Here is a 20,396-nt window from a genome sequence, read left to right as displayed (position 1 = left end):
AGACACATGTCAGTCTGCTGGCGTTTGCAAAACCGACACAGCTACCAATAATGTTGGAACATAATTATATGTTTTTACTTGAGGTGGCTGTAAGCAAACCGGAGGTAATTTAGTCCAAAAACAGTTTTTATACATCTCCCAATACTTGCCCGCAACAGGCAGTCATGTCAAGATTTCTCTTGCCAGGAATTGCATGTTAGCAATTCCAGACCTAGACCAATAGTATATGACTTTTGTTGTTACCCACTAGAGGCACTACTTGGACTGCCTGCATTATTTGAATGTTCTCATTCACAACGTTCTCACTTAATGGTTGGACTTGATGATCTTCAGGGTCTCTTCCAACCAAAATGATTCTATGATTCTAAATCCAAAGAGAAGTGTGGCTCAGCATAGATAATATTTAAAGCTGATTGTGCACACTGCATGCTCGCACACCAGGAAAAAAGTGGGTACCAGAGTTAGGATATGCCCGAGTCCTGTGTTAGTGGTTAACAAATCTCTGTTCTAATTATTGTTTCATGTCCCCTCTACTTTGCTTGATCAGCCTAAACCCCTGTCTTCCAGTGATGTGGAAACACAGCTGGAAAACTTCCGCGCAGAGGAATTCGATCCATTTTGACTATTTTCCCAGCAGGTTTGGAAGTGCCACTTTTGTTCCCCTGACTCAGGCTCTTGCCCACACCTCTGTCTCCTGGCAGAGGCACAAAAACCTGGAAACCTTCTCCTCCTGCTGCCAAAATGTTCCTGGGCATTGCAAAGTCCTTCAACACCAACTAGTGACAAGCTGCACAAACTTGGGCAGCAGGTGGCTCAGTCTCAGTAATGTCCCTTTTCCCTGAGGTTCCTCCTCACCTTTTTGACTACAGGCATCACCAGAAAGCAGCTCACAGTAGCTGGAGTGTCCAAACCCTTCTGCGGAGTCTTGAGAGGACACATGCCCTGCAACCCGTACACAGAAATCTTCTGGTCCTATGAAAGAACACATAAAATTCTGTAAGTTTTAATCATCTTCCACGCTTTTTCTATTTTCATACCTGAACACGATCAAATTGGGTCTAAAACCTGTTTTTATTTGTATTTTTCAATATCCAAACCCTGGATTTCTCTTTGTTTTCCCTGCAGAACATCTGCTTTGTCTGCGGGTACCGAGCAGGTTCTGCCTTCCCCAGAACGAGCTGTGGGCACTATCCAAAAGACACCAAAATCACCACTATAGGTGTTTTATCACCACATCTAAAAGCAGCATCTGACAATCCTGACTCTGTTTAAAAAGAAAAAAAAATTCTTCCAAAAAATCAAACAAACCTCAAGTGTGTCAGGACAATTGAAACATGTTTTATGTTATTTTGCATTAATTTGTCAATTCAAGAAAAGCCAGCATTACATTTTATGTGGAATTACACCTGCTCTACAACCCGTAAATCTACTGAACTGACATAGAACGCTCGGTTTGGAGAACAGCAACACACTTCATTTTGGCCAAGAAGATGGGATGTAAAATGCTTTAAGATTTCTGTATTGTAATTTTTCTGTATTTCTTGTTATGAAAAAATAAGAATATTTGAACTTTACCTCAATTTGGGAACAGAAGTAGTCAAAGTACCTTATTTTCCTACAGGGGAAAAAATATCTATACTCTCAGGTCCAGCATCCCCACTAGGGCAGAATGAAATAACCAACACAAATTATTTATTCAGCAAGTGTGGTCTTTCTTTTCCTCTCTGAAACACTGAAATTCAGGAATATTTCCATTGGTTTCAGATATTTTTTTGTTTGTTTTGTGTCAAATGATTGTGTCAGAACTGGCTGACGCTTAACACAGCCCTTTTGGATGAGCAGACAGGGCTCTGAGGGATAAATCACCCACGATCTCTCTTTATCGTTTTAGCTGCAGTTTTCCACAGTGAACACAAAACTTGGGCACCCATTTCCCACCAGCTTTCAAATCCCTCAGGCCTCTTGCAAAATCCCACCCTTAACCACATGGTTTCTTTCACTGCTTCCCTTTATCGCTTACAGATAAGGACATTTCCCAGATGAAATCCTGGGTACAGATATGCTAAAACCTGGAGAATTTTGCCTCGGAAAGTCGAGGTTCCCACGATCGTTTTGAAGGCCAGGACACAGCATTTTGATCCAGGTATCAGCCGAGTTACAGGCAGAAACAAAACACCCGGAGACGGCAGATACAAAGTCATGCTGCTCATCTGAGACGCCCATTGTCTCAAACACTCTTGGCTTAACTAATTTAAGATGCTCTTTCCATTCATTTGTGTCTTTCCTAACAAGGTCCCCCTTGAGCAGGACACTGAGGCTCAGGTGACACTCACCTCGGTCGCAGCCCAGAGGGCATTCTGAAATTTTAGTTGGCAGCACAGCTTCATTCCTGGGCAGCTCATCCTCTCCACTTCTATGACTCCTTTCTCTGGATTCACCACCGTGTAGTTTCTGAAAGGAGCAAATAACAATTCCCTATAGCCAACATTCAGCTACAAGATGGTACTCAGCACTTTTGGCCAAGCGTAACATGACTGTCCAGATCCGGATGATGCTATGAGGATCTAACCCCCTCCAAACAGTCATTGGAAAGGAAGAGAAAGACAGATGTGCCACGGCTCTTCCTCAGAGGACAGATATGCAACTGCTTCTGCAGAGATTTAAACTTTGCGTGGAAATGGATTAGGAGAACTTATGTGGTCTGTTACTACAATTCAGCTGTGAGACAAAGAGCTCCAGCTGAACAGCAGTAATTAATAGCTGGGAGGTCTGAGCCCATCTTGCCCATTAGGTTCTCAAGAGAACACGTGCTGGCTCTCCAAGTTCACTGCCGTGGTGTTATCTGGCTTCATTACTTATTGTAGTACATAAACAGAAGAGCACGATTCTTCCAAATAAGAGCGAAGATGTGTAGCCCCATAAAATAATTTATAATTATGACTAATTAATTTTTTTGTCACTAAAAGGATTTTGTTTGTTTGGGGTTAGGGGAAGTTTATTGGGTTTGGGTGTTTGAACAATAAGTGGATATTCATGATCACATCTGTGAGCCCCAGATGTTTCACCAACTGTGGTACAAGCAATTACGCAACCCGAAATCCGTCACATATAAGTAATTTGTTATTCAGCAGTCTCCAGCAAGTGGATTGTCCAGTCAGGAAGCAGATTCACTGAGATATATTGCTGTGAATATTTGGACAACATCCATGTATTCAAAATACATCTGTGAGTCCCATGTGTTTCACCAGTTTTAGCGGGAATAGTTACACTGTCTGCACTGAACGACTGACCAGGCACCACAAATAGCAAAGCAAATAGCTCATGAACAAATCATGTATCTTTCCCATTAGGTTAATGCTTGCAAATAAGGAACACATTAATATAAATTTCAGATCAGTTTGTGAATGCTTCCAAATAAGATCAGGGCTATAAAAGTCAGTAACATCCATAAAAATAAACCTAACTAGCCCTGGGTCACATGTGGCTGAGGAAAATACCATCATCTCAGTCACAATTTAATAACATTTAAAGCACATGCCTATTCAGTATAGCGCACATTTTACTGGCTGTACACACTTGGATGCACACACAGCTTCAGGCATGTGGTTAACTCCCAATGATTTCAATAGGATTTAAGCATGTGCTTAATTGCTTTGCTGAACAGAGGTGGAACTACAATCTCAATTAGGAAAGGTTTAGTGTTAAATGGCCTCATTAGGAAAGGCAGAACACGTCTGTTCTCATGTGCAAATGCTTCATCCTGTGTGTGTGAATCATTACACTGCCCTAATCTTCTCCTCATATTAACTGAAGCAGAGTTAAGCTCATTAAATATCCTTTATAAAGCAACCACTGTTCCCAATTAAAAGAGTTTGGGAAAACAGTGTTCACCGTCTCCTTGGCATTCACCCAAATTCACTTTCACCTTCTTTACCTCCCTCCCAGAGGCATAAGTGAAGATGCTGAAGGATTTTCACTTAAAATGAAAAAAGAAGTTACTAATATGAGCTGTCTCACCTTGTCTCTTCCTTCCCATCCCAGAACACCACGGTGTACTCCTGTCCTTGGGAGCAGAAGAAGGAAGACTGCTTCCCACAGGACAGCAGGTACATAAATGTTGCAAAGGTGGGGTCTTTCATCTGTCCTACTACAGAAATAGCCAGTGGACGCTGTGGGGAAAGAAGAAGAGAAAGACATATGCCGCACAAGACAGCTGGAGGTCCAGATGAAATAAAATAATCATAATAATCACCATTTCTTAAAGCTAGAGACCCAAGAAGTAGGTCGTCTTTAATAAACGCTTCAGCTGCTTTCTCCAATCCGCACCTAATTCTCCTTGTACATCCCTCCTCACTGGTTCTTGGCATCCTCTGTATCCCAGACACTGAAGCCAAACCTCTTCTGGACTTCCACGGTTTGGCCTGTGATTCTCTTACACATTTTATTGACTGATTTCTTCAGGTTTATGAATTTTAAAAGCTGATCCACTGCCATAACAGTGTCTAGCTGTTTTTGAGTCAAGCTGACCTTTGTTTGAAGGACATAAGCTCTGAAACACCAACTTGCAATTAATGAGAAAATGTAATGCCGCATAATCCTTTTCTTGTACTTTGAACCCTTTTTTCCCCCCTCATACTGCCTTATATAATCTCAGAGTGTTTGAAGACTTTGTAGTTACACTCACAGCATGATACTGAAGCTGTTTCTAGAAATTATGGGTAATGTCTTGCCCTGGTGAAGTCAATAGCCTAACTGCCATTGACATTGAGGGACCTTCATGTCACCACAGCTGTCTAAGGCCACCAATCTGCCATCATTTCATTCATAAAACTCTCATTTAAGTCAACAGAAGCTCTGGGCCAAATCAGCAGGAGGGGTAAACGGGTAACTGAGCTGTTCTGCTGTACTGAGAGCAAGCTCAGCTCTTCTGCATGAAGAGGGCTGCCAGATATCTGTAGCTACAAGACCAGAAAATGCTGCTCATAAGGGCTTTTTCATACCTTTTCTGGCTTAGTGTCCCAACACTCCATCATGAGTGCCTGCATGCGATACAGCTGCACCTCTTCTGGCTGCCCAAGGACAGGACGGATCCCTTTGGACAGTTTCTTCGCAATCTGGAGCTGGTGTTGTCCCAGCACGGGCCGTTGACCGGACAGCAGCTCATACAGGACCATCCCATACGAGAACATGTCAACCTAGAGCCAGCAATGGAGAGAGAAAAACAAGGGAAAACCTCCCTTGGTGGGTGGAGAGGAGAGCAAGGAAGGCCACGGTGGGAAAGCTGGTGCGTGTCACCATGCGTGTCAAGGGGAATTCAGCCCTTGTCAGGCCACACCTCAAATGCTGTGCTCAGTTTTGGTCCCTGCTATACAAAAACAATGTGGACAGGCTGGAGAGTGTCCAGAGAAGGGCCACAAAGACGATCCATGGGAAGCCACCATATGAGGAAAGGCTGAGAGAACAGGGCTGGTTCAGTCATGAGAAAAGCAGGTTTAAAGACCTCATCACCATGTTCCAGTTTTTAAAGGGTGGCTACAAAGAAGATGAGTCTCCCTTTCTACAAGGAGTCACGTGATAAAAAATGAGGGCTAATAGGTACAATTTACTCCTGGGAGATTCCTATTAGACACAAGAGATATTTGTCATGATGAGAACAACCATCCACTGGAATAATCTCCCCAAGGAAGCGGTGGATTCCCCAACACTGGACACATTTAAGATTCAGCTGGACAGGGTGCTAGGCCGGCTTGTCTAGACCATGCTCTTGCAGGTTGGACGAGATGATCTTTGTGGTCCCTTCCAACCTGCTATTCCATGGTTCTGTGAACCAGCCACCCACCACAGTCACCCAGGGGTTGTCCCCATGGATACACCACAGTTACCTTCTCATCGTAGACTATGCGAGGCCTGATCTCGGGAGCTTGGTAGCCTGGTGTGCCTTCTACGCCAAGCGCGCCTTCGTGGAACGACTGCCGGGAGATCCCGTAGTCGGAGAGTTTGATATTGATGTGCTCTTTGACATCCAGGGACCACACCAAAATATTGTCTGACTTCAGGTCACAGAAGATGATGTTCTTCTTATGCAGGTAGGCAAGGCCCGTTACAATCTGATACGCTATTTTGTGTGTCAGCATGTGCCCCAGCGGCACAAAGGAAGACCCTGGCACAAAGGAACAACCTCTCTTCAGTTCTTGTTATTGCAATAACCAATTTTTTCCACCTTTCTATTTTAAACTCCAGAGCAATAACAAACAATCTTTTAAAACATCACTCAGTCCCACGATCTGAAATGACACTGTTCGTATTACTATAAACCTCTGACAGTTCTATTAGAATATTTTTTTTAAAATCCTTTCACTTCTAGATCCCTATATCTTTTGGTGAAAATTAGTGTTTGACTGAAAGTTGACACAAAGCCAAGGTACCAAGAGGGTCAGATGGCCTCAACTTATTTTGGAATCAGTGTCATTCATTTGACACTGACAGAAATACAGATAATTATGAGAGAATTTATCGACTGCCAGACACTCATCTGCAAGGGGAAGAGCACAGCACTACTCATGAAGCACTGAAGTGAGATGCACTTATTAATTTGCAAAGAAATTTAATATCCAGATCTCCAAAGCAGTTTTGAAAATCCTGAGCATCAGTTTTTACTAGGTTCCCAAAGGCACAGTTGAAGAGCAGTTCCATCTCTCCCACTTCCCCTAGTCTGGAAAAAAATCCCCTTCAGTAAATCAAGCAATAATTTAAATGTTGTTGGCCATTTGTCACTATCACAACTCGGAGAGTGAGCTCTCCCATGCGGAGCCCTCGCATTTACCTTTGGAGTTTTCAGACAACACGGTGGTGAGGCTGCCCAGAGGAGCCAGCTCCAGGGCGAAGCAGAGCGGGTGGATGCTGATGCCAATGAGGGAGACGATGCAGGGGTGTTGCAGCGAGTGGAGCATGCTGGCCTCCTGGCGAAACTCCGAGAAGTTCTTCATGGCATCCATGGCTCTCAGGTGTTTCAGCATGGTATCTGCCAAGACACACAGACCCCTTTTCATGACCCACCTGAGAAATCTAGTTAGAAATTCTTTGGAAGGTGCTAACCACGGAGAATCACAGCAGCTTATGGAGACACGGCAACAACAGGGCTTTAAGTTGCATCCTTACGTGGATGCATGAGCCACTTACTGGCACTGGCTATAAGCAGGTTATATACATCTGCCTGAGGAAGCAAGTGCTCCTCTGGTCCTTCAATACCACCCTCAAGTTGTGTCTGGCACACATTGTTCTCATGTATCACCTGGATGATTTTGGAAAACCCACATTCTGCTTTTTAAAGCTGTGGGTGTGGATGTCATATTGCAGACCCTTTGGTGGAAGGAGCCTTCCTATCCTTTTTCAGCTGCTCTGCCAGAAGGAGGACCCTTCACAGTAATTGTCCTTCTGCCATGGGACACCACAGGCTGCTCAAGCAGGTCTGGTCTTTCCAAAGGTGATTTGTCACTGAGACAGCAGCTGGCCTCCTCCACAGCTCAGGGGTTCACTGCATCCTTCTCTGACAAAAATGAGGAAAATGAAACACTTTTCCCTTTCTTTTGTCCATGGATTGAGGCTCTGCTGGAAACCTGTGCAGGATGAGAACCTGTCCCTGCCTGCAGGAGCTGTCAGGCTGAGAAGGGTTTCCAATTTGCTGCTGGCACAGAGTAAAAGACTTATCGAAAGGCAGAGACCCACAAGTCCTCAGTGCAAACTCATGCAAATCCGCACTTCCCATTGCCAGATAGCTTGGGAAGAGGAGATGAAATCTTGTCTCCCACTTGAGTCAAGGGCTCTGCCTTGGCACCCTGTGTCAACAACCTACATCGGACTCTTCAAGATGCATCCTCCTCCTCCATGGAAACACATCAATTTTGCTAAATATATATATTTCAACACTGTATTTAAACAGGTGCTGCCAGCACTGCAGAGAGCGAAGGCTCTTGGGTCTTAGCTTGGGGTCGCAGGCTGCAAGAAATGATTCCCGACACCGATCCCAGGTACTATACCTGCAGCTGAAGTGGGAGAACCTTTGTATTTTTTAATCTGAAACCTCTTCACAGCCACCGGTTTTCCTTGGTATCGTGCCCGATATATAACGGTCCCACTTCCACCCTGGCCAAGAACATTGTTTTCATTTTCACTGCATTCCAGTTTGCTATTTTCCAGGAACAGTCTGCCAAAAAGAGATTGAAACTTTTATTTTAATTAAAAAGCCCCAAAGACACTGTAAATTGATGTCTTTAATGAGATTTCCATTTTCACAAATCCCTAACAGGTTCTTGTCTTATCTACCGACAGGACTGGATCACCTAAACTACCTTGGTTATCTTAACGTACTCTATGCTGGCTCATGTACAACAGATTTCTTGCAGAAAAAAAATAAATTGGGCAAACAAGCAAAAAGGCTTTTTACTGTGGAAATTTATCCCGCAAGAATGAAATAGGTCTGGAAAGCACATAAGCTTCTTTTCCAAGCAGATGACACAGGTACAGATATTCGTACCATTTATCCGTATTAATGATTTTTTTTTTTTTGCTTCATTTACCTCCTGTTCCTCATTTCTCCACCGAGGCAGGACAGGATGTTTATGAACAGCCCCACACTCTGAAACCTGATTATTCAAATCAGCTTACTGTTCCCAGGCTGCAATTCATCATCTCCTCACTCTTCCAGAGACTACTTTTACAGCTGTTCACACTTCAAACATCTCCACTCGCCTCGCACCAGTCAAATAAATCTCTAGGAGATAGCACTGCGGGGAGGAACGTTGTGACGAGCCGATGGGGTGTTTGTTTGCCCAGTAAAATGACCCAAAGGAAGGAACAGGGGCCAGTGGGAGCTCAGAAAGCTCTGACAGCAGCCGACAGGACACAGTTTGGTTTAGAGGTCTCACAACTCTGCATCAGGCACAGAAAGGTCTGAAAGGGCGTGAACCAAAAGAGACATTGGTCTCCTGTCCTGTCAGCTGTCAAGAGGTCTCCTGCTCTACACACTAAGTAATAAAGGGTATAAGACTGAATCCATCTGGGAATGCAGTTAAGCAGCTTAAAGATTTGGCAGTGCTGCTATGGGGAGGGAAGAGCCGTTTCAGCTGTTCAGGGCTGCCACACTACTACAACACGGTGAACAGCCCTCAGCCGAGCAGGAGCCTCAACTCCAAGTGAATTCTCCTGTGACATCTATATAAATTCACTCACCTATGGGCTCTTCAAAACTAAAGGTGATTTCAGTGCCAATCTTGTGATGCAGCAGCACTTCCTTTTGGTTTTGCCACATTTAAATCTTCTTTCTGGGATGCCAGAAAGACTCCAACTGCAGAAAGCTCTGGACAGAGTACTGTGCAATACAGGATAGTTGTGGCTTTTAAAAGGGACTTTAACATTGTACCACGGTGATCTCAAAGCAATGACTTGGGCCAGCACACAGCGATTGTCTAAGCAAGTGTGCTGACCACCAGGAGTGCAGTTTAGGATGAATTGTCAGAGTAGGGATTGGGAGAGGATGATTTTTTTCCTTGTGGTCAGTATGTTCCTCTAGCAGAGATGACTTAGGAAAAAATCCAACCGAATTACATAGATACAATGCAACTTAACCAAGGGCTATCAAATAACATTACCTGGCAGGAAAATCGGTCATGAAAAGCTCTGGGACCAGCTCTTGGAGAGAAACGGGGATGTCAGGGTGGTTAGGACACGTGATGTAGTCCAGCTCAATGGCAGTCAGCACACAGTCCTCCATGTTGAAGTACTGCACGTCCTCTGCCTTCTCACCACACTCATTCTCCTCTGGCTTGGAAGCTGCACAGATGTGGCAGGGCACGTACTGCTCCATCAGCAACGTGCCATCGCTCTCAGTGGCTGTGAGTGCTTCAAAGCAAGCAAGCGAAAGAAAACATAACACACATAAACTGCGAAGGAACATGCCCTGGTCTCTGAGCAACCTGAGCTGGGTGAACATGTCCCTGCTCATGGCAGGGGTTGGACTGGATGAGCTTTGAAGGTCCTTCCAACCCAAACTATTCTGTGATTCTAGCATATTCAAATGTCTGCAGTCACTACCTGGTCCACTAGCTGAAAATGGTCACAGTCATGAAAGCAGCAGTTTATTCCAGTGTACTGACTGGAATAAGAAAATATGTTTTTGCAAAGTATACAAAAATAGCAGGGACAGTACTGAGGAGACAGGACTGGTGACATAACAGGTACTCTGCTTTGGTCACAGGGAACATACAGCCTTGTGAGTAAAATATATTCAGGACCAGCAGAAATTAGAAGTATGTGAATAAAGCATTGGAGAGAACTTCTTACTTGCTGGGTATCTGTGTGAGCTGCGTATAGGGATCACCGCGTATGCTAAAGGGCATGACTGTGTAGTAGAATAGCAGCTACGAGGCTGCCCAGCAGCTCCAGTAATTAACATTATTTTAATCCAAAGACAAATAAAATTTTCTTTTATCTTCATAACAGCCAGGACACAAATATGTGAAGATGCACAGAGAGCCTCCAATTAAGAGATTTTGGCACTGTTTTCTACACCAGTGTGGGACTACAAAAAACACTTCAGATTTTGTTTTGGTTTTAAACAAAGTGTATTGGAGCTGCAAATAGCCCGCTGGGTAACAGCAGGATCTGTGCTGATCAGCGGAAAAACAACTGCAGGACTCAAGGAAGTTACCTTGGCACAGAGTCCTTGGTATCACATTCACTCATGCCTCCCACATCATAATTTTATAAATTATAGGGTGTTAGAAATGGTGGGCAAATGCTGATCCCAGCTGATGCCAAAGTGAGTTTTGCCATCAAGGGACAGTGCCAAGTAGTTTGGGCCAAATCCTGTCCCTGCTATGAGCACTGGAAGAATCTCTTGAACTCATGGGGAAGCAGGTCCTGTTTGAACTGCCATGTTTCACCTGCGCTTGCTGTGACTGACAGACTGAAAGACACAATGTCTAGACCAAGGTGTGCTGACAAAGAACCTTGATCTGTTTGCAAGTTACCAGCTTTTCTCAAACTTCACTGGCTTGAGACTGTCAGAGCCTGAGGGCTCTTCAATTAACACACAATATCGTGCACCTGGAGAGCTCTGTCAAAGAACCTTCTGTTAAAAAGACATAATACTGCACAGAAAATTACAGTAGTTCTCTTACCAGGAAACCACTGGTCTATCAAAGAGTTAACATGATCCGTGATGAATGCCATTGCTGAAAAGTCTCTGACTTCTGACTGGCAAATGATTTTAATTCCACCACTTTTTTTCTTTTTCCAGTTCACATCAGAAGACTCAACACTGTGAGAAAGCCAGAAGACAGCCGCATGAAGCTTTTGTGAAGTATCAGTGTCAAACAACTTACTTTCTCGCAGGAAACCTGAGTTACGTAATAAGACATAGTTCATAAGTAACCAAAATAAAAAGCAATCTAGTTTTGAGGCTGGTTTTCAATTCAGTCTGTTCTACAAATGACTTTCATAAGAGAGTTCTTGCACAGAAGTGCCAGTTGCTCACAACTGGTAAATGCTACAGAAGGTCAGACCCAAAGAAAACTCTGGCCTTGAAGGACAGGGAACAATGGAGAGTTTTGACAAAAATGCTCTGTCCAGATTGATGAAGGGTTAGGAGTTTTAAAAATCAGTAATAGAACTTCAGTGGCACAATAATAGTACTATTAATAATAATAAACAAATAACTTCTATAAAGTGCTTGTAAAACTTCATGAACATAACAATTTTTGTGCAATTCCCACCAAAAAACCCCATAAAATAGAAGCTTTAATACATAGAGCTGCGTTCTGTAACTCTCCAAAGTACATGAGGAGATACAATATGACCATCACCAGGGTCAAGAATTAAGGATTCCAGCCTGTGATTTGCGATGTCTGGGTCCATGGCTCTGCTCATCCACAGACTGTCTAAACGAACTCAGGAAAGTCACTGGTCTCCAACCACGCAACAGCACCAGTGGTTCCTCCCTGTCCTGCCAGGGACTGGTTTAAGTGGCCACCTGCTCTCTGCATTTGTGAAGGAACATGGACAGCTGGTTTTCTCCAGGCAGACACTCTGCCTTGGTCAGCTTAAACCAGTTGTCCATAGCCCCTGTTGCCCACAGTCTGAAGCACAGAAGCACCTCCATTGATCTAAGCTGCTGCCACGCAGTGGTGAAGTTTTAGGATTCAGTGGATAACTCAATGACGTAAGGAAACCTTTGCATGTGAACATGCATGATTTTGCCCTGGCAAAGAGTTCTGCTCTGAATATTGCTTTCTGGTTTCAGGTCTCTTTAAATCTGTGGCTGCAATAACACATAAGGTCGATATATTCAGAACTGCCAATCAATCAGTTATTCATCATGGTTGTCACCAGTTGTTACCAGATGAGTTATGAATATCAGAAGAGCCTCCTCTTCTACTGATGAGTGAGCATATAGCATGAGTCAGGCCCATTCATCTCCATTCATATGATGTGTTTCATACACTCTTATGAGTCCCCTGTCATGCACGCTGCATTACGAACACAAATTACCTAAGATAGCCTCCATCAAAGGTAACGAACAGACCTTCCTGCCAGTAAACAGTGTGAGTCCTTTTGACTCGGAACGTGCTGCAGCGGTTCCTTTGAGTGCCTGTGAAGCTGTAGATGGTGACCTTTTTGTTTCTTGTCTTTGTGTTCTTCTTGTTTTCAAAAAGCTGAAACAAGCAGAAAAGCATGAAAATCATTAAATCATTGAAATTTCTCATAAGAATGCTTTTTTAATTAAGCAATAAGGCAACTTGTTTTTTTGGACTTCACAGATGCTATCGCACCTCTTCCATTAAAGAGCAACTTGTTCTCATAAAAAAATTTGTGATGGAATGAAAATACACACACTAAAAGTTGGTTTTGTAGCAATGGAAATATTTTCCATGCCACCCAAAAAGGAACAATTTCATATCAGTGAACAAAACTAATCTTATAACTGTGCCATTTGTTATATGAATTCTGCATTTGCAAAAGTCTAAAGAAGCCTAAAGAAGAACTAAATGCTCTACTGAATGATTAACAGTGCCCTCAATGTAGAGAGTTAACTTCTCCACCTGTTTCAGTGGGAGGAAGATGGCTTTTCTCCAAGGCACTTCAAACCAGCACTTAAAGCAAAATGTATTTTTGTTTTAAAACCGAAGACTTCATCTGCAGAACTCCACTGTACTCACTGCCCTTACGTTTATTTGTCTGCAGACTGGTCTGGCGTCTGGGATTCTTTCCGTTCACCTCAGCAAGGACTGGAGGAGATCCCCAGGAAAGGTGCTCTGGGGTTATGTAGTGCCCATGAGGATGTAAGGAAGGGGTTGCCAAGACAGCCCATTAAAACAGGTAAAGTTATTACATGGTTCAAGAAACCTGGCACACAGAGGACCTTCCAAAAACAGGTATCATGTTTTCCATGTTTTGTACATCAGTGAGAGAACACAGTTTAAATGGACAGCTGTTAAGAAGATATCAGAGTACTACTAAAAATATTTTGCAGGTATTTATCACAGTTTCCACTAGGGCTATGTTTTCAGATATAAGCTGCTGCTGCAGCAAAAAAGCACGTCTGTAACAACATCAAAATTCACTTAGCTTTCAGAACCTTACAAGCACTACTTTAACGATATGCATACCACTTGCGCTAATAGGGTGCCTGCTTGCACTCATTATCCCATTAAGGCAATGGTTCTGTAATTTTCTTCTCATTTAAACCCATATAGCTTCAGAGAGCTGACTTTGGTGGAGCTATTCCAGATCTCCACTGGCAAACACAAGAGCAGAGTCTGGCCCAGTGCAACAGTCATGGACAAGAGCCGCAGGCAGAACTCCAATTACTTGTAATTGGAAGACGCTGGAGGTACTGAGACCTTCCAGGGGATTGTGTTATAAAGAGGCTGTGGAGAATGCAGGCTTTCTACCTCAGTGCCAATATGTTGTTCTAAATGACACCTACTGCGACAACAGAATCAGAATTTGATGGCAGAGTCTCATCTCTCCCTATTTACTCAAAAAATGTTACTGAAATCTGTGACCGAAGCAAGCTGAGTGTGAAAAGACACCTGCTTACACTTAGACTGAACAACAACCTTTGCTGTCTTCTTTTGCTTGCAGAGAGATAATAGTAACCTACCTGGAGGTCCATCTCTGCCAGGCTAATTAACATTCGGGCTATGAATCTTTGCCAAAAGCCAACCGGGACAAAACTCATCTTGAAGACCCTCTGGACTGTGTTTGTGGTGTGGTGGCAGAGCCCATGGATATCTAACGCTGGCTTGGTAGGAAGCAGATGAGGGAGGAGGTAGCTGAAACACATCAAATTCAACAGCTCAAATTTTAGCTACAGCTTGTAACAGTGAGTGCATTGTTAGCGGATAATAAGGCGATTCAGTCTCCAAAGAGATTTTTAATGGCACAGCCTACTGCATATAAAAAAGCTTTTAGACTAAAGGCACTGCAGCAATACATGGAGAAATTCATTTACACTATGGAAGCAAGCAGAGGCAAAACAGACATTACATAATTCAGCCAGGGCTATTGGACGGGGCTAAAGTTGATGTAATGAGCAGGACGTTTGTGTAATCACAAATTAAATGCATTAAAATATAAGAGTCTTTAGAACAGCTGTGATGTTGGGACTCATTTTTTGCTATCTTTACTGCTCTGCCCTGGTAGTAAGCAGAGAATTACAGCTGTGCTTCTACGTGGAACAGAAGATAAATGCAAAACCAACTTACAATAGCTCAGTTTCAGTAAGCCCAGAAGGTGGGGAGAGGTGGCAATGAGGCAATTGCGGGCTGCAGGGACTGGGATGCTCTGCCTGTTAGAACCAGAGCATCTTTTGGGATAGCATGACGGGGTTTCCAGCTGCTCTGTACCGCAGCTGACAGACTCCCTGCCACAGCCCTGACAAACTCCAAGGGCAAAAGCTCATTTGGCAAACTGATGCCAGCAGAGATCTCGCTTGCCATCTCAGACACCTCCTGCAATGAAGTTACTAGGTTCTTTGCCCAAGCATGGAGCAGACTCAGTGCTGTCCGAGTCTGACTGGTCAGAAGTAACATGGCCATGCTGGTGAAGAGGACCACAAAGTTTCAAATTATTTTCAGATTTCCCAGTAAACCCAGATTACTAATTTGTCCCGATCTTTAGTATTTGGAAAGCTAAAACCTTTTGGAAGACTACAACTGCTTTGAAAACTGTGAGCTTATGGCTTTCAATACCTGCCAATAAATCTCTTGATAGTGACATTCTTCTGTACCAAAACCAATCCAAGATGCCTATACGATAAAAAAATCTTATTTGCTTACATAAGCAGAAACACTGCTGTTTTATGAGCACTGAGCCTGAGAAAATGTGTCAGCATCTGGGGCTCATCACTGACGGGCATGATGACAGCAATGAGGCAAATGGCCAAGGGACTTGACCAAAGTAACAGTGGCAGGGACCAGACACACAGCTAGAACTAATGCTGGGTCCAAATCCAACGCTTTAAGCCTATCACGTTTTCTCTCTAGCAGCTGCAGTATTCTGTAAAACCTGAAATATCAGCTCAGAAAACCCAGCCATCGCTAGACAACAGCTCTCTCCATATGTCACAGTCCGTAACATCTGATGACATCTTAAATGATCAAATTATCTGTTCCATGAAACATCTTTGGAATCTAAAACTGACAAATTTTTTTTTCTTTGCTTGTAAATTAAAATAAGAATGGTCATACTACTTCAACAAGTGGAACAAAGTTAAATTACATGCACCTTAAGCAGAAAAGTGGAGTGCATCAAACTGAAAGGTCTTGCTCTATAAAGGCAGTGAACGCATCGTATGACAGCTAATAAATTTTCCTCAGCACATCCAAGAAAGGGTCTAGGAGTATAAGAAGGCCAGTGAGGCCCTTCTGCACCGCAACTATATAGTGGATTATAATACAGATGGCGATTCGATGTGAGGCCCTTCTGCACCGCAACTATATAGTGGATTATAATACAGATGGCGATTCGATGCTCTTGAACAACAGCCAATGCAAATTTTGAAAATACGTGAAACATGCCCCCATCCACCCTTTCAGAGCAGAAACTGGCAGCTGCTTTCTCTACTGACTGCACAGAAACCCTATCTGGCAATCTAGACAATAACAGCAGAAGCGCAGTAACAAATAACTGCTCTGTGTCTGGCTAGTACATTAAATTAATCCAACCTGCTGTAGCTACAGTCCATCAGTGGGAAGAATATTCTGCTAATGTGGCTTGGATCGCTCTAAAAAAGATTGGGCAGGCCATGAAAAAGTAGTTTCCTTGTTCCCGAGGCACAGACAATGCAATTGCCTTGGAGAAAAACGGCAGATAGCGACAAGGAGTCCAAAAGGCATTTTGGACTAAGCAGAAACATTGCTGCTTTATCTGTGTTAAGCCTGAGAAAATTTGTTGGCATCCGGGACTGGATAAGTGACAGGCATAATGACAGCACAGAGAATGCTGCACTTGTGCTGGCATTCAGAGCTCCCGAGAGGCTCAGGGCGATGCAGCCGCGCTGGCCTGGAAGGGCAAGGAAGCGAAATGCAAATGCCATGGCGAAAGTGCAATACAACTATGGTTTCACCGGTAAGGCAACAACGGGCTGTCGCCAAGCAGATGGGAGAGAGAAAAATAGCAGGGAACTCTGCCCAGAGGAAAAGAGATCAGGGAGCAGAGGGGAGGAGGACTCATTAACATTTAAAGAGAAGGAGGCTTCCTGGACCATTTCTAGAAAAACATCGATCAACACCTATTGATGCTAAAAATCATGAAACCCACATTGCTACTGAAGCCGCACTTTCCTGATTTCAGTAGAAATACAATACTGCTGCTTGCAGGGCTGACATAATTATTGATTACCCAAAGTTTTCTGCCATACTCAGGAGCGAGGATCTTTCACTGTGAACAGATGACTCTGGCCCACCTATATCTCAGGCCCAGCAGCAGGAACCTCACACCTTCTTTCAAGCGCAGCTGTGCCGGCTGAGCATGTCCAGCTTCCACCTGCTCCTGGCCACATCCCCGGCGGTGTCACTGTCCCTCCATGCCGGCGGCTGAGCCTGTCACCAGCCTCAGAGCAACAAAGACCTGCTTTGGAAAGTTTTCAACCTAGTTTGTTGGGACCAAAGGACGCTTGTGCCAGGAAATCCAGTCCAAATGGATGGGTGCCTGCCATTACACTGTTTAACGCACTCAAATATTTTCTCATAGCGAGATCCTTGTCAAGACAACTACTCATAGTGACAAAGCCTGGTAATATCCACCAATCAAAAGGTCGTTTTTCTCCAGCCTGGCTAAGCCTCCCTAATTATGAACATACCTGTTATTGGCCACAGGCAGTGCAATTTCAAACTTGGCCAAGAACTGGAAGTACTGCTCTTCGGTTTGCTGAGTAAAGCCCGTCCCAACCAGCAGCATCCTGAGATCCTCTGCTCTGATAACTCCATTCTTAGCTACAGACTTGGAGCTCTTGATGTTGAAAATCCTCTGTAGACACTCCGAGAGCCAGACGGGATCAAGGAAATAGAGGTTTCTCAGGCCATGGCTTGTGTCTGGGAAATGCAGTAGTGTACCCGTTTCTATGAGAAAATTAATCGCTGCACAAAATAAAGAATTGTAGATTAGCAATAGACCAGCAGCAGGAAACCACAGTGCAGATGAATCAGATTATGAGGCAGTCTGTGCGGTTTTATGCATTCCAGATATAGCCAGCGCGCAGCCAAGCCAAGAGAATAACATTTATCTGAGGAGAGCTGCTATCCGGCACTCCACTTGTAAAACCCACATCTCACCGCTTTACAGTCAGGGTTTCTGTCCCCATCACACCTCCCCTTTACCCTCCTCCTGCCATCCTCGCAGGGAAGGGCTCTCAGCTCCCGCAGAGCAAGGCCTCCATAAAGACCACAGGACTGGGGCCCTACAGAGAAGACAGCCTTGAAACTATGGCAACTCTCACTCTTCCCAGAGCAGAAATGAAATCAGAAAAAGCTTGTAAAAAAAAAAATGCAGTAGCCTCAGACCATCCTAGAAACTTCCCAGCCCTGTCCCCAAAGCTCCACTACTAATTTTATATCTCACCAGTTTCCAAAGTGAATTCTACACAGGTGAAGAGCACTCTGTAACTCGTTTTTTTGCACAGTAATTATCTGGTGGGCTTTTTTTTAACCCGCATTTTGTTATTCATAGAACATTTCAATCGGTCATACATACTGATTTCCAATAAATTACCGCTCTGACCTACCCGTCTGTAAGTCTTCGTAGTCTTTGATATCATTTCCAGGTGTTTGCTCAATCATCAGTTCTATTTGTCTGTCTGTTAAATACTGCACATCATCATTCTGACTTCTTCTACGCTGTTCTGCAAGGACGGCTTCTTGAAGACTAAGGTAACTTCTTGGTATCTGCAAGCCACACAAGAAAAACAGCAGGATCAGTATCAGAGTGGTCACTCTGCTGGAGATGAACTGGCTAAGTCATCTCCTCTTTACAGGGATCTTATAGTGCTGTGTTTTCCCAAAGCCAGATAGTATCTTATAGACTTCCCATGCCTCCTGCATCAACAACAGCTCCTTAAGTTCACTTTCCAACCCAAAACCAAGACCAAAAAAAGCCCCCCTTTAGTAAGGATCACCACTAAAACCAGAGTTCTCACCAATCTCCCCGCAAGTTTCTGTGAGCAAATTGAGCTGCCGATGTCCTTCATGTTGCAAGTGACATGAAAAATCAGCTGTCTGAGTCCATCGAGGCCTTCCAGAGTCTTACATGAGAGCTCACTGCAAAAGTCATGCAAAGGTGAGGATTATCAAACCTTATCAGCACACTGGCTTCCTTTCCAGGCTCACTTTCTCTTATCAGTGACTTTAAATTTCCTGTGTCAGATGAATGGGAGGAAGGCTGTCAGTGAGCATTTTTAGCTTCGGAGAAAAACGCAGAGAAGTCTGGAAAAGATATATTAGGCCAACCTCAGCTCTGCCTGCTTCATTCGCTGTGCCCTGCTCTTTTGTCCCCTGTGCACTGTGATCTTTGGGGACTTCCCTGGCAGACTGACCAAAGTCATCATCCTCTTTCCCTTTGGTGCCGCACATACCCTGGAAGGGACTGCCGAAAGGAGGAGAACACTGTGCTCTGGCAATCGCTGAACACGAGTCCAGTTCTCCCTGCCTCAGATCAAAGAGGCACGATGATGACTACCAGACACCTTTTCCCACCCTCATTCCAGCCCTTTCTCAGCTGGATCCTGTGATCTGGAAATTGATGCTTAGATCCTAAAGGCTGGCCTTCCTCATCTCTTTAAAAGCTGAAAACCTGCTCTCTCCAGCTCCTACTATTTTTGGTCTTTTTGTGGGCTGGATAAGAACAGTTCTCCTCCACTTTCCCCAACAAAGGGTCTTTCTAACTGATCCTACACATGTTCCTGTGGCAGACAGAAAATCCTTTTCTAAAGTAATATGTTTGATCTTAAACCTCAGCCATCAGTGGCACTGGGAAGCGTTTACTCACTGGGATGCCGGGGAATGTAGGAAATCACGCGTGACTCTGACTGGAAGGAAAAGCAAGGGGAAAGGAAGGAGAAGGGGAACATGGGGCAGGGTGAAAGCAAGTCCCCTTGCGAAAGATCATGTCAGGATGCTCTGTGGTGATAGGAAAAGAGGCTTGAGAAGACGAAAGCACAAAGCTTTCTCTTTCTCATGGTGAGTCTCTGCCTCACATAGGGTCCCTGGTACCCCTGCTAGCGGGAAGGAGCCAGCTGGGATGCCCAACGCAGCGCTTGTGTCTGCAGAAGAGAGCGTGGGAGGTCTGCTGATGACTTTGCCAGGCAGCAGATGCAAAGTGTTGGGGACATTGCAGGGCCCTTCTTTACTTGCCAGCTGCCACCTGCTCTTGCCCCAGGCGTTGGTGATGCCACACTGCCTGGTGGCAGGTTGCTGCATGCACGCTCCCCCCATGCTGTGCGCTCCCTTGGCTGACAAACGCTTCTTTCCCTGCCAAGGAAACCTCCTTTCCCCAACAGCATTCTGGTGTCAGACCCCGTGGCCTGACTGACACCGACTTCCCCAGCAGCACCACTTTTATCATCCCTGGAGCGCTCGAGGGCACAGGTTGGGGCTTCCAGGGTCTCGGGGGCTGGTCCCTCCCTCATCCTGCCACCACTGCCACGTGAGCTGCGTTCCCACGCAGCCTCCCCATAACAAACCCCACAGCACCCACCCTATAACAGGCATGCTTCGCAGCATTAATTAGTCAATCTGTACCTTCTCTCTGTGTGACTAATACACTGTATCTGATTGTAACGGTGAGAAACCTGAGTGGAGCAGTAACATTAAAACAGGCTGGCCAAGGTCACGACTTTGGAG

The 20,396-nt window shown here is 44.5% G+C and overlaps 1 protein-coding gene across 1 annotated transcript in view; it reads right to left on the bottom strand.

Moving 5' to 3' along the window:
* The window catches only part of LRRK1 (leucine rich repeat kinase 1), a gene marked incomplete at both ends in the record, with an annotated part of 74,208 nt that overhangs the window by 7,078 nt on the left and 46,734 nt on the right, over positions 1-20,396 (bottom strand). Inside the window, 14 exons of the mRNA XM_080351413.1 lie at positions 856-972; positions 2,334-2,451; positions 4,018-4,169; positions 5,001-5,195; positions 5,883-6,160; positions 6,824-7,021; positions 8,037-8,203; positions 9,648-9,897; positions 11,178-11,317; positions 12,547-12,710; positions 14,162-14,333; positions 17,363-17,639; positions 18,284-18,443; positions 18,695-18,815. Coding sequence (XP_080207539.1) covers positions 856-972; positions 2,334-2,451; positions 4,018-4,169; positions 5,001-5,195; positions 5,883-6,160; positions 6,824-7,021; positions 8,037-8,203; positions 9,648-9,897; positions 11,178-11,317; positions 12,547-12,710; positions 14,162-14,333; positions 17,363-17,639; positions 18,284-18,443; positions 18,695-18,815 — 2,509 coding nt within the window. The remainder of the gene's footprint in view (positions 1-855; positions 973-2,333; positions 2,452-4,017; positions 4,170-5,000; positions 5,196-5,882; positions 6,161-6,823; positions 7,022-8,036; positions 8,204-9,647; positions 9,898-11,177; positions 11,318-12,546; positions 12,711-14,161; positions 14,334-17,362; positions 17,640-18,283; positions 18,444-18,694; positions 18,816-20,396) is intronic.

The sequence above is a fragment of the Nesoenas mayeri genome (assembly GCF_963082525.1).
Source record: "Nesoenas mayeri genome assembly, chromosome: 11".
Classification (NCBI taxonomy): domain Eukaryota; kingdom Metazoa; phylum Chordata; class Aves; order Columbiformes; family Columbidae; genus Nesoenas; species Nesoenas mayeri.
Note: the sequence above shows the minus strand (reverse complement) of the source record. Positions and strands in the feature narration are given on the sequence as shown.